This window comes from Asparagus officinalis, chromosome 10 (assembly GCF_001876935.1).
Source record: "Asparagus officinalis chromosome 10, Aspof.V1, whole genome shotgun sequence".
NCBI lineage: Eukaryota > Viridiplantae > Streptophyta > Magnoliopsida > Asparagales > Asparagaceae > Asparagus > Asparagus officinalis.
The window spans coordinates 7683786-7698272 of NC_033803.1; the positions used below are offsets into that span (position 1 = coordinate 7683786).

At 39.4% G+C, this 14487-nt stretch overlaps 1 protein-coding gene and 1 pseudogene across 2 annotated transcripts; one reads left to right on the forward strand and one right to left on the reverse strand.

Moving 5' to 3' along the window:
- Window positions 7155–12730, reverse strand: LOC109825604. Of its 2 annotated transcripts, none has more exons than XM_020392465.1 (4): window positions 12627–12730; window positions 10349–10427; window positions 10042–10199; window positions 7155–7551 (listed from the first exon to the last, which is right to left on the reverse strand). In XM_020392465.1, the coding sequence occupies exons 2-4, from the start codon at window positions 10421–10423 to the stop codon at window positions 7452–7454; spliced, it is 333 nt and encodes a 110-aa protein (XP_020248054.1). In that variant the 5' UTR covers window positions 10424–10427; window positions 12627–12730; the 3' UTR covers window positions 7155–7451. The 2 variants fall into 2 exon arrangements, with proteins under 2 accessions (XP_020248054.1, XP_020248055.1); XM_020392466.1 differs by lacking the exon at window positions 12627–12730 and adding an exon at window positions 11919–11939.
- Window positions 7550–9678, forward strand: LOC109825603 (annotated as a pseudogene).

Genomic DNA, 14487 nt, shown 5'->3' on the forward strand with positions numbered 1-14487 from the left:
CAGCGTTTTTCTTCATTATCTCCAGCCTTGAAATCGCAACAACGATTTTAGTTCCAATCTCCAGCTCTCAACCACGTTTTTGAGGGGAGATTAAGAAAGGGATTTAAGAAGAGAGAGAGAATTAAAGAGGGTTTATATTGTGGAATATTCTTTATTCTCAAAAGAGAATTGAAAGGGATTATTCCCTTTAATTATTAACATTGTAGCTACAATGTTCATTTTGAGAAATCTCAGTTTTGAAATCTGCTCTTGAATTGCAATTTCTTGTTTGATTAATAAGAAATTTACTGTGTGGCTCCCGAGGACGTAGGCAGTTGCCGAATCTCGTAAATCTTGTGTACTTTTCTCTATACCGTATTTTTGTTGTTTTAGGGGTTTTGCGTAGCCCCAGCGGGTAGTATTCCCAACAACTGGTATCAGAGCGTGAAACGATCTAGAGGAAGTTAGATTCAAGTGGGAGCCATGGCCGCAGATGAAGGAAAAATGAGACTTGAGAAGTTTGATGGAACAGATTTCGGATTCTGGAAAATGCAGATAGAGGATTATATGTATCAGAAAAATCTGTATCAACCACTATCGGGGAAGAAGCCAGATTCTATGAAGGCAGATGAGTGAAACCTTCTAGATAGACAAGTCCTCGGAGTTATCAGATTGACATTGACTCGTAATGTTGCGTTCAACATAGCGAAGGAGAAGACCACGATGGGTCTTATAGCAGCACTCTCAAACATGTATGAGAAGCCATCAGTCGCGAACAAAGTTCATTTGATGCGGCGGTTATTCAATCTGAGAATGGCGGAAGGCGCGTCAGTAGCACAACACCTCAATGAACTCAACACGGTCATAACCCAATTGAGTTCAGTTGAAATTGAGTTTGATGAAGAAGTTCGGGCGTTGATATTGTTGTCTTCCCTACCAGAGAGTTGGAACGCTACAGTCACAGCTGTGAGTAGCTCGTCGGGAAGCACCAAGTTAAAGTTCGACGACGTTCGTGATTTGGTTCTCAGTGAGGAGATCCGACGGAGAGAGTCGGGTGAAGGTACAACCTCAGAGTCAAGAGGTAGAAATTCAACCAGAGGGAACGGACGAGGCAAATCAAACTACAGAGGTAGATCAAAGGACAGGAGGTCCAAGTCAAGGAATCCAAACAACAGCTCGAAAACTATCGAGTGTTGGAATTATGAAAAGACCGGGCATTATAAGAATCAGTGCAAGAGTGCACAAAAGGAGAAGGAGGCGAAGGCAGAGGTGAATGTCACCTCCACCTCAGGAGGAGACGACGCATTGATATACTCTTTGGAGAGCAAGGAGGAATCTTGGGTGTTAGATTCAGGAACGTCGTTCAATGCTACCTCTCAGAAAGAATTCTTCGAGAAGTATGTTCCCGGAAATCTTGGATATGTATATCTTGGTGATGATCAACCATGTGCTATTGTGGGCAAAGACGTGGTAAAAATTAAGTTGAACGGGTCAGTATGAGAGCTGAAGGATGTCAGGCATATTCCCGACCTGAGAAAGAACTTAATATCCGTAGGCCAGTTGGCTGGCGAAGGATACACTACGACCTTCCATGGAGATGATTGGAAGATCTCAAAGGACGTAATGACGATTGCCCGAGGCAAGAAGACTGATACCCTGTATATGACAGCAGGTGCACGTTGTTTGATCTCAGTTGCAGCAAGCAATGAGACTTCAAAGTTGTGGCACCAGAGACTCGGTCATATGAATGAAAAGGGGATAAAAATCATGCACACGAAGGAAAAACTCCCAGGACTGCAGTCAGTGGAGATGGATATGTGTGAAGAATGCATACTCGGAAAGCAGAAGAGAGTCAGCTTTCAGACAAGTGGCAGAACCCCCATGAAAGAGAAGCTAGAGCTCGTTCACTCAGATGTGTGGGGACCAATAACTACCGCATCCATTGGTGGAAAACACTACTTCGTGACTTTTATCGATGATCACTCTCGAAAAGTGTGGGTCTACTTTCTGAAGCATAAGTCAGAAGTATTTGAGGCTTTCAGGAGATGGAAAGCTATGGTCGAGAAGGAGACCGGTCTGAGAATAAAGAAGCTTAGGACCGACAATGACGGTGAGTATGAAGACACCGGATTTAAAAAGTTCTGCTATGAGCACGGGATCAGAATGGAGAGAACCGTGCCCGGCACGCTTTAGCAAAATGGTGTAGCTGAGCGGATGAACCGAACGTTGACAGAGAGAGACAGAAGCATTCGAGTACAGTCAGGCCTACCGAAGCAGTTCTGGGCAGAAGCGGTCAACACAGCAGTTTACTTGATCAACCGAGGTCCATCGGTTCTATTGGAGCACAGAATACCAGAGGAGGTATGGTGCAGAAAGGAGGTAAAACTCTCACATCTCAAAGTTTTTGGTTGTGTGGCTTACGTGTATATTAGTGATCAAGGCAGGAATAAGCTTGATCCCAAGTCAAAGAAATGCACTTTCATCGGCTATGGTGAAGATGAGTTCGACTACCGCATTTGGGACAACGAAAATAAGAAGGTGATCAGGAGCAGAGATGTGATATTCAACGAGAAGGTGATGTACAAGGACATGCACAAGACAGATGACTCAGAGAGCGAGTCAATATTTGTAGATGCAGATGATGTCCCGAGTAACCTCCCGGAAGAACCCAATGCATAAGGTCCTCAGCCAGAAGAACCTGTTGGACAAGATGGTGCGTAAAAGTCCAACGCACCAGCTCCGATTTTGAGGAGATCTTCTTGTCCTCCTGTACCCAACAGGAGATATATGAACTATCTGTTGCTGACAGATGATGGGGAGCCTGAAAGCTTTGATGAAGCTTGTCAGTGTGGAGATGCGAGCAAGTGGGAGCTTGCCATGAAAGATGAGATGAAGTCTCTCATCTCAAACCAGACGTGGGAACTAGCTGAGTTGCCCACGGGTAAGAAGGCACTCCACAACAAATGGGTGTACCGGGTGAAAGAGGAGCAGGATGGTTCCAGAAGATATAAGGTTCGGCTAGTTGTCAAAGGATTCCAGCAGAAGGAAGGAATTGACTACACCGATATTTTCTCTCCCGTGGTGAAGCTAAATACTATCAGGACTGTGATGAGTATTGTAGCAATTGTGGATCTTCATCTTGAGCAGTTAGACGTAAAGACGGCGTTTCTTCATGGAGATCTAAAAGAGGAGATATACATGCACCAGCCAGAAGGTTTCTCAGAAGAAAAGAAGAAGAACCTGGTGTGCAGACTCAAGAAGAGCTTGTATGGCCTGAAACAAGCCCAAAGGCAGTGGTACAAGAAGTTTGACGACTTCATGCACAAGGAAGGTTTCCAGAAGTACAACGCCGACCACTGTTGCTACTTCAAAAGATATCAGTCCAGTTATATCATCCTATTGCTGTATGTTGATGATATGTTGGTTGCAGGAGCAGATATGGAGGATATCATGAGTTTGAAGCAGCAGCTGTCAAAGGAGTTTGACATGAAGGACTTTGGTCCAACGAAGAAGATCCTTAGAATGCAAATCACGAGAGATAAGAAGAGAGGTCTCTTGCAGTTATCTTAGATGGAGTACATCAACCGTGTTTTGCAGAGATTCAACATGGGTGACGCCAAGCCAGTGAACACACCCTTGGCAAGCCATTTTTGCCTATCGAAGGATCAGTTTCCTCAGACGGACGAAGAAAAAGAGAGTATGGCTAAGGTCCCTTACGCCTCATCCATCGGAAGCTTGATGTACGCAATGGTCTGTACAAGACCAGACATTGGCTATGCAGTAGGAGTGGTCAGCCGGTTTATGTCGAATCCAGAAAAAGCTCATTGGGAAGCGGTCAAGTGGATTCTAAGATATCTACGAGGCACCACACAGAAGTGTTTGCACTTTGGTAAGGGAGAAGTGGAAGTGTAAGGGTACGTAGATGCAGACTTCGGTGGTGAAGTCGATCACCGAAGAACCACCACCGGCTATGTATTCACCGTTGGAACTACAGCTGTTAGTTGGATGTCACAGATACAGCAGATTATCACTCTGTCCACTACAGAAGCTGAGTATGTTGAAGTGACTGAAGCCAGTAAAGAGATGATATGGCTTTAGGGTTTGTTAACAGAGCTGGGATTCAAACAGGAGAAGAATGTTTTGCACAGTGATAGCCAGAGTGCGATACACTTGGCGAAGAATTCCGCATTTCATTCTTGCACAGTGATAGCCAGAGTGCGATACACTTGGCGAAGAATTCCGCATTTCATTCTAGAACGAAGCATATCGGGCTTCGGTATCACTTCATCAGATCCCTGTTGGAAGATAACGTGTTGAAACTGAAAAAGATTCCAGAAAGTAAGAATCCAGCAGATATGTTAACAAAGACGGTGACCGTTCAGAAACTGGAGTTGTGCGCAACTTCAGTTGGCCTTCATGCATAGATGATGAGGGCGGAGCCACACAGGAGGAGGAGCTTGATGAGATAGCCTGTTGACGGCGGTTTGATCTCCAAGTGGGAGATTGTTGGAATGAGGTGTAGATCAAACCTCGATTCCGACGAGGAGCTCCGGCGAGCTCGAGGGATGGCGCAGGCGAGCGTGGACGTCGACTCAGGCGAAGTCGACAGCGAACTCCAGACGCAGTTCCAGGTGAAGCTTGAGCATGCGAGCTCGAATTTGGCGTTTCCGACCCTCGCGTTTGGGATACCGACCCACGCGTTTTGGAGCTCCGACGATCGCATCTTGGCGCTCCGACCCTCGCGTCAAGCTTGGGCGCTCGCGTGGCTGGCGACAGGCTGTCGCCAGCCGCAAACCAGATGCCCTAGCCTTTGTGCTTCTCTCTCCCGATCTCTCTCTGGCGACGGACAAAAAACGCAGCAGCGTTCCCATCTCCAGCTCTCAACTGTTCTTTTGAGGGGAGATTAAGAAAAGGATTTAAGAAGAGAGAGGAATTTAAAGGGGATTTATATTGTGGAATATTCTTTATTCTTAAAATAGAATTGAAAGAGATTATTCTCTTTAATTATTAACACTGTAGCTACAGTGTTCATTTTGAGAAATCTCAGTTTTAAGATCTGCTCTCGAATTGTAATTTCTTGTTTGATTAATAAGAAATTTACTGTGTGGCTCCCGAGGACGTAGGCAGTTGCCGAACCTCGTAAATTTTATGTAGTTTTCTCTATACCGCATTTATGCTGTTTTAGGGGTTTTGCGTAGCCCCAGCGGGTAGTATTCCCAACATGTAAAACCAAATTTTTTGGTCACCGTCATAAAAATACCTATATTTTTCCTCAAATATAAGAGGTGGATACCTTTTCCTCCTTTTTTTCCCATGCTTTTATTTTTTTTCCTTCACCTTTTTATATGAAATTTCTTCTGACTAAAGAAAAGGTTACCATGATCGGTTTAAGAGCATTCTAACCACTAAAAATGCCAGTTTCTCGGCCCTCCTCATATCATTTGCGCTTTCCGATATGTCAGTATACCACCGAGTAAGCCAATTTAGAAGTTGTATCTTTAGAATTCTCCACATTGTGGACAGGAAGTAATAGGAACATTCTTTAAGGATTAATTACATTCAGGTACCCCGGGCTGCCGGGCATGATGTATTAAGGTGGCGTTTGGTTGTTTGCAACTGGAGTTGCAATGCAAGTGTCACTTGCATGCAACTGAGACGTTGCAACTCTTCTTACATGCAACTACAATTGCAATTGTTTGGTTTAAAATTTAAATTTTACAACTTATAGTTGCAGCTGTTTGATTATGCTTATAACTTAACATATGCAACTCATAAAATATTTTTAAAAAGTAATATATTTTTAAAAAATAATATATTTAAAAAAATAATATATTTTAAAAATAATATATTTTAAAAAAATAATTTTTTTAAAAAATAATTTATTTTTAAAAAATAATTTATTTTAAAAAAATAATTATTTATATCATTTAAAAATATATTATTTTTAGAAAATTATATTACTTTAAAAATACATTAATCAAAAAAATATATTATTTTAAAAATATATTGTTCAAAAAATATATTATTTTAAATATATATTATTTTTAGAAAATTATATTATTTTAAATATATATTATTAAAAAATATATATTATTCAAATAATATATTATTCAAAAATATATTATTTTAAATATATTATTAAAAATATATATTATTTTAAAAATATTATTTTTTAGAAAAAATTATATTATTTTTAAAAAATATATTATTTAGAAAATTATATTATTAAAAATATATTATTTAGAAAAATTATATTATTTTAGAAATTATATATTATTTTAAAAAAATATATTATTTAAAAATATATTATTTTAGAAAATTATATTATTTTAAATATAATTATTCAAAAATATATTATACAAAAATATATTATTTTAGAAAAAATATATTATTCAAAAAATATATTATTTTAAAAATATATTATTTTTTAAAAAATATTATTTTAAAAAATAATATATTATTTTAAAGATAATATATTACTTTTAAAACTAACATATTATTTTGAAGAAATTATTATAATAATAATTATTTTAAAAGATTAATGTTGTTTTTTTAAAAAAAAATTTTTGAAGAAATTATTATAATAAGAATTATTTAAAAGATTATTTTAAACCTTTAATGAATTTATTTTTGAAATATTAAGTAATGATTTTGATTTTAATAAATTTAGGTTAGTTGCAACTATGACTTGCGGTCATTTTTGACGTAAGTCATATGTTGTAACTAAGGGTTGTTTTGCAACTGTGATTGTAACTGCAACTGTGAGTTGCAACAAAACAAACACATGCAACTGGTCAAATTAGACCTAGTTGCATGCAACTGGAGTTGCAACCACTCCAGTTGCAGCCTACCAAACAGCCCCTAAATGGGTGACCCTAGAGTCTGCATTACCCTCACTCCCTAAGATTACTGATTGAAAAATTCCAAGGACCCAAAATACGAGACTACCTTAATGATGCCAAACTCATTATGCGATAGGAGGACGACACATCAACTGTCTCCTCTGTTGGTCCTATATTTTGGGTCCCTATAGCAAAGCTCTTACTGATTATAATTACAAGAGTAACTCTGTATCCTTTCTTCAATTATGATCATTTATTAGGGAATCAAGTAGCCCCACAAAGTGAGGGATAAAAAGAGTTGGGTGGATTTAAAGGGAAGGGTGGGCAGAGAGATGAACCAAATTTCAGTTAACAATTTCTTTGCTAAATTTTGAGAGTCTAATAATACAACTATGAAGTTCTTGTTCCAGTGCCCGTGCTGCTCCTTTTTCTGCTTCATGAAGGCCAAGAAGAGCAAACCGAAGCAGAAGGAAGCCAAAGGGGGTTGAAAGGGAATCTATGGCTCACTGCAAATCTCTTACTTTGAATATTTTGTAGAAACAAATGCCATCTTTACCCATCTCATGATCTGTAGCCCCCTTATCTAAGTAAAATAATTGGTATGAAATGTTTTTTTTTTATTCCCCTTCTTTACTCATCCTTATCTTTGTCGGTAGACGAATTGTTTTGTGATATGCCCATCTCCTCCATCTGTTGTTCTACTGATACGAAGCCAGTTTGCTCGAGAAACCTGCCACCAAGAAAAATGAGGGATGAGTTCGCAAGTAAAAGCATCTTTGAACTTGAAAAGTTTTGATCACTGCATCATAGTTTCCGTGTTATAAAAGATCATCTGAATGGGGTTTTTTTTCCCTCCTCCTTTTCTTTTTCCTCTTATAGTAGACTGAAACAATTGCAGCAATACCACATCAGAATACCGATGAACGAAAATGATCACAGGTGAAATCTTGTGGGAATTTCTTTCAGAAATTAAAAAAAAAAACAGTGTGTACAAAATCATAGCTAGACTGAGATGGAGTTCTATACTTCTTGTAGCTCCAAAACAAATTATCCGAGCATGTGTATAAACCATATCCAAGGGGGAAAGGTAATATATGCTAGACCAAGATATATGCGAGTTTAGACGGCGGACGTGATCATAGACATCGCTTTCTAAAGGTTCCAGTGCAATCAATTCATATCTAGACAATTAAAGCAATCATCAAACGTACATATTATATATTAGAATTGCTCATACTTCCTTTCTAGTAAGTTATCGTAGAGGAAGATAATGACATCTGTTGCAGGTGTATTCTCTGTTTACCCATCAAGATTCTCTTTGTGATCACACGCAAAGGCTTGTGTTATTACTCGTTCGGTCTATGTTAGCAATGCATATTCATGAAGGATAATTCTGCACTCGCCTCGGAACAGGAATCATGCTGCTGATTATCAAAGGAAACAATTTTTGCAGTGAAAAGGCGATATAGAAAAGAACTTAGCAGCAAGGGAGAGAGATATAAATGTGCATGCGCTCCCAATTTTCAGGTTATAAAGGGCAAACAACTTCTGGCAAATGCACTTGTCAACATGCATAAGGCAAAGCCCCGGAAATAACAATAACTACTATAACATTGTATAACCTTGAGTTGCTCCAGCTTCTCCACATTAGAGGTAACTTTCTATTCATGCTAATCACCATGAGCATCGCCCTCTAGAGATCTCTTTTCAATGGGAAGGAAAGAGAAGAAAGCCAAGAACGAGAACAGGAAGAAACCTGATTCCAATGATCGCTTCAAGCCGAGCTACGACGTAAAAGGCATCCGCTTCGGCGGCCAGTTCGTCGTAAAATCCTTCACGGTCCGCCGCTCCTCCCCTCTCAAGCTCACGCACTTAATCCAGGGCGACGGCAACAGCCACTTCTCCTCCATGACTGCTTACATCCCCACGAGCTTCACCATCCTGGCTCACCACGCGTGGCACACCCTCACGCTAGGCCTGGGCACGAAGAACTCGAAGGTGCTGATCTTCGTGTAATCCGATGCAATGAAGGCTGCGGTGGATCGCACGTGGCCGTCGACGTTAACGCTGGGGGAGGTGAATAGGAAGCTGGTACGGGTCTGGATGGGTGTGAGATGGCGAGGTTTAAGTTCAGGAAAGGGTGCTTGACGTTCTATGTTTACGCGGCGAGGGCGGTAGGGGCGGCTGGGTTCGCGAAGGCGGAGGAGTTGAGGAGGGTTTTGGAGACCGTGGTGGACCTGAAGGACTTCTTGGATCACACGGCGATGCTCGCCATGCCGAGCCAGCGGAGCATCCAGTTCTCTAGTCCCGGCCACCATGGCATATTGATCGATCTCTTTTCTTTCGGAATCCCAAGCACATCATTAGTTTCAGACTTACTGGTCAGGGGAAAATGCCATATTTGTATTTGGTTGCAAATGTCAAATAGATTATCATCTTATCAACTAAGTAAGAACAAGTAGATAACTTGTCCCCCAACCTCTATATCCATTTGTTCATATGGAGAGCTAACGAACATTAACAGAATAATGTGGAATATGTAGCATGAATAGGAGATAAGAATTAAAATGAAGATGTAAAAAGCATGTGAAAAGTAAAATCAGAAAAGAAATGGAAGCTATATATTGGAAAAAAGGATGAACTTCAGGGTTATCACAATCAAGGGATATCTAATAGAAAGCAAGTTAAATCATCAGTTGATAGAATGGTTCGAGAAGGAGATTCGTGGATGGCAGGCTCAACGGAGAAATAACTTACAGATACTTAATATCATTCTTTTATTGGGGTTTCTCTAGTTTCCTGTATTTAAATTAGATTGCTGACTATGTCTTGGCAAATATCGCAAAGACAAAAAAAACTCGGTGGATTGTAGGTAAAAAGAGGTTCAGAGCTCGAAAAAACTCTGTAACTGGAAAAACGATCCTTCATATTCTAAGAATAAGCCAGGTCCTTGTAGCTGAGCTCTATGGTCAGAATTTAAGCTTCTCCATATGCAACATGATGAACTATTATGTGTTAAATACCAACAAGATGATAGCACCATTTTTCTTTTCAAAAGAAAGAAAGAAAGAAATTGCATCTTATGTTTTCCTAATTGGCAGGAAGACATAAGAATGGTTCTAGCTATCACATTCACAAATGCCTAAACCTAAACTTGGTACAAAAAATAGGCTTTTCGAGTTTGTCCAGAGAGTAAATAGTAAGAAGGAAAAATAATTACCCATTAAGAAGTATAAAAAGAACTGCACTTATTACGACAAGCAAAAGAACGTTGCCAACAATAACAAAGTCACTGGATATGAATGCTAGAGAAAGCATGGCGATAAGGCAGACACCAAGCATCAAAAAAGTAATCTTGAGAACAGACCATGTTGCACCCTGTAAAACAAGGTAATGCCAATAAGATTGCTTTATAGCAACAAATGACTTGATAAAATCTGAAAGGAGAAGACATCCAAATGATATAATAAAGAAAAACTGGAAAATTACATTAGAGCATTCAATATGAATTTGAAATCAATACGTACGTTTACACCGGAAGCTAAAGCTCCTAACAACACAGCTTCTGCAGATGATAATTCCTTTGAAGTAGATTTGTCCATTTTTCTGATGTGCAGTAGAATATTCAACCATAAGATACAACAGACGGGGAAAAAAAAATCACAGTGCTAGTAGATAAAACCAAACATGAAAAGCATGTGTTGCTCAAAAGAAGAAGAAAAAGCTGGTAATCAATTACGGTAAAATATAAACATCCAACAATATGGGTAAAAAAAACAGGGGGAGAAATGCTCTCATTATTTTCAGAGCAGGGAAACAGAGAACCTTGTTGGAAAATTTTCCATTCTTCTGATGCCACAACACTTACTTTTTTTGTTATGTCGCTCCTCTAACATCTAATTATTCCAGAGTAATCAGGATGCTAAAACTCTATGCTGAACCATATTGGTCCAGGATCACAGATTATAGAGAATCAATTATTTGTAACTTTCAAAATTCAAACTAATTAAGCTCCTTACGAAACTAGAATTTTTTTTTGTTTCTGAATTTTTCAAATGAAGAAACGAGAACAGAAGTATGAAATAATGTTATGAACCCATCTTCTCTTTCCTTCCATGGGTTGCGAGTAACTGACCTAAACTTTATTAATTTGTACTTTCCGTGAATATATTCAAATTCAAAGTTCCCCTCTCCCTCTCCCTCTCCCTCCCTCCCTCTGACACCCTCAGTTATCCCCCCCCCCCCCACACACACACACACACACACACTTTTCAGCCAAGTTTTCAGAACACCAGGAAGGAGTATTACAAGCTAAAACAAATGTCAGAGGAGGGTTTCAGGGTTTGCTCTATAGAACATGAAATACCCCGAAGCAATCCTTCAAGCATTTCCCCCTATTTTAAGCATTTCCAACTCCCTCAAGACGTGGACACACACTACCCAAAGAAGAGGGGAAAATACAGGACTCTCTCTCTCTCTCTTATCAATTTTTTCCCCACACTTTTCAGCCAATTTTTCAGAACACAAGGAGTACAAGAGCTAAAACAAATGCCAGAGGAGGGCTTCAGGGTTTGCTCTATACAATCAAAGTTTTAAATGTCGGATGTCATGTTCATGTCAGACGGTTAAAATTCATGTCGGATAGCGAAAATCGGGGATATATCAGGGGACATGAAAAAAAATATCGGATTGCCATATCGGATGGTGTGTATATGTGTAATATAAATATTATAATTGAAATCTAAATACACTTAATAAATTTTATTGTCTAAACATATAAAAAAATAAATAACTTATGATGTTTAGGTTGATGGTGAAGGAAAGAGGTGAGAAAAGAGGAGTTCAATGTTGGCGGTTAAGGAGACAGAAGATCGCCTGATATTGATATCGAAGGAATAGCTCAGAGAAGAGACCGATGAGATATTGAAGGAGAGAGAAGATGAGTGACGCAAATGACTTTGATTTTTTTCCATTTCCCCTAATTGATTGGGTTTTGTCTTTAGAAATAATATTAAGACAATCAAGAATTTAAGCCCAAACATGATTGGATAAACATAATTAAAAAAATCAGCCAAATTTTTAGATTGAAAAATCGACCAGCACAACCAACATGTCCCCCGATATATCCGCCCCACATATCCGACATATCCCCCGATATATCTGCATGAATCCTGAAATCACAATACGCACTGGAAAGCTCAATATCGTGTTGGTTGGCCCCTAAGTCTGACATGTCGGGCAACATTTAAAACACTATATACAACATCAAATACCCCGGAAGAAATCATTCAGGCATTTCCCCATAATTTAACCATTTCGAACTCCCTCAAGACATGGACACACCCTAGCAAAAGAGAAGGGGAAAAAATACAGTATTTGCTGTGGAAAATCCCATTGACACCTCTAACTACACGCAATTTCACAATTTTGATATAAAAAATTCACCTTCCAAGTTAAAAACTTTGACATATTTATCAACACCGACTTTCTATTGTACTGCATATAGATGCAACCAGCATGATAACCACGACTTTTTTCTTTTGGGGTACCCATTACCTTCACTACGCAAATCGCTCCCCCCCCCCCCCCCCCCCCCCTCCCCCCCCCGAAAGAAAACCAATAACGTCGAATTGGGTTCATTTGATAGTATCACCGAACTCATCTCAAATTCTCTGCTAAGGGAAACTCTAGGGTTTAGATGATGATTATTCAAGTTCGAAAAATCTAATCCATTAAAATTGAACCCAGAAATAATATTAAAAAAATTTGGAAAAGGGAAGCGAGAAGAATTAGGGAAGTTAGTACCTCGAAAAAAATTAATAGCGCCGGCAGAGATGAAGATTTTTACGAAGATCTGAGACGAGAATCGAGAGCTTTAATAAAGACTCGATCTTCGCGAAGTAACGAAGGTAGATTTCACGAAAAAAACCCATTAAGTTTGGGTGTTTCTCAGAAAACTCCTCAACTTTTAAAATGTGACAGAACCCCTTAAGTTTTGGGGTTCTCAGAAAACCCATTAAAACTTCCAACTTTTTTCAAAAAAAATAATTGTGAAGAATGGCCAGCCATAATGTCATTGGCTAGCTGAAGATATTGAAGTGCAAAGAAATTTTCAAAACAGACTCAAATTAAGTTTTAATTTTTAAAATCGACTCTTTTTTTTACAAAAATCGACCCACTTTTTATCATGTCAGCTTAATCTCATTTCCTAATTAGTCGGGGTTGTCAACCCCGACTGTTTAGTAATGAGATAAAGCTAATGTGGCAAAAAATGGGTCGGTTCTTGTAAAAAAAATGAGTCGATTTTGAAAATTAAAACTTGTGTTGAGTCTGTTTTGAATTTATTTTCATTGAAGTGCAAAATAGGGGAATTAATATGTTAAAATTTCCTATCCAAAACAAACCTCCTTAAAATCACAAAACCGAATGTTCAGATTCGAAACCTCAATTTCTACCAATATGATACAAGTTTTGGGGTGAGCTCTGCTTGGTGCAAACTGATTTAACCGATTAAGCCAACCAAATTTCGCGGCTCGATCCAGTTTTAAAATATTTGTGTTCCGGTTCAATTTTATAATATTTGAAACTAAAATAACTAAACCAATTGCTCTAAACGTAACTGTCTAAAACTAACGATGTTGTTGTGCGCAGCGGAAATTTCGGCAGCACTTCGGCAGCACAACAAGAGAGATTAGATCGATAAGAATTCCCGTCTCACCAAGGAAACAAGAATCTGAAGCGGATATCTCAACCAAGTGAGATATCGGCTCTTCCTCTCATCAGTTCTAGGACTGACCTGTCGAGGGATCCTACAAGCTGTTACAAATCACGACAAGAACACAACTTTTACGTGGTTCGGCAAATAGCCTACGTTCACGGGGCAAGGAGGGGGGAGATCTACTAATAGAGGGAGAGATACAACTAGGGTTTACAATCTCACAATCTAAACCCTCTCAAACAAACTCTCAAATCCCTCTTACAAATATTCTCTCAAAGGAACAGAAAGACTCCTGCAGCCGCCCAATGTTTCCTTTGCAACCGCACACCCAAGACCAAAGCTCCTTGCACTTTTCGTCTGCTGCAGCCGCCTAAAGGAAAATCTCCAGCCTTGTACTTGCTCGTGTTTTTCTCCTTCAACCGCAAAACACCCCAGCCCTTGCTCACTCTTCTTCACGAAACCCTAGAGGGTTTTATAAGCCTGATTAAGAAGTCGGGTGGGCCGCATTTGTTTCCTCACACGGAAATTAATTTCCGCTTCGGTGAAACGCGGAAACAAAAGTTCACACACGTGGGTGGACCCCACGTGTTCACAATTCTCCAACTCGGTGAAGTTTTCCCAAAACTGAACCGACACCGATCAAACCAAATGTCCCACTTGTTGCGTCCAGTACGTCATGGCAACGGACTCATGACAACGGACTCCATCCACAACAAGTCGAGAACCCGAACGAGAGTCCAAACAATCTCACCCCCATCAAAATCAACTAATCCAAACCGGCTGCATCATAAAGACTGCCTACGTATCCTCTTGCCCAAGGAATCAAGCCGAACGTAGTTCACACAAATGGCCTCCAAAGGCCTCAACACCGAAAAATGTTCAAAAGCTCCAAACAATGACCAAACTTTACTCCTGAAATAACTTTGGTCAACATATCCGCAGGGTTGT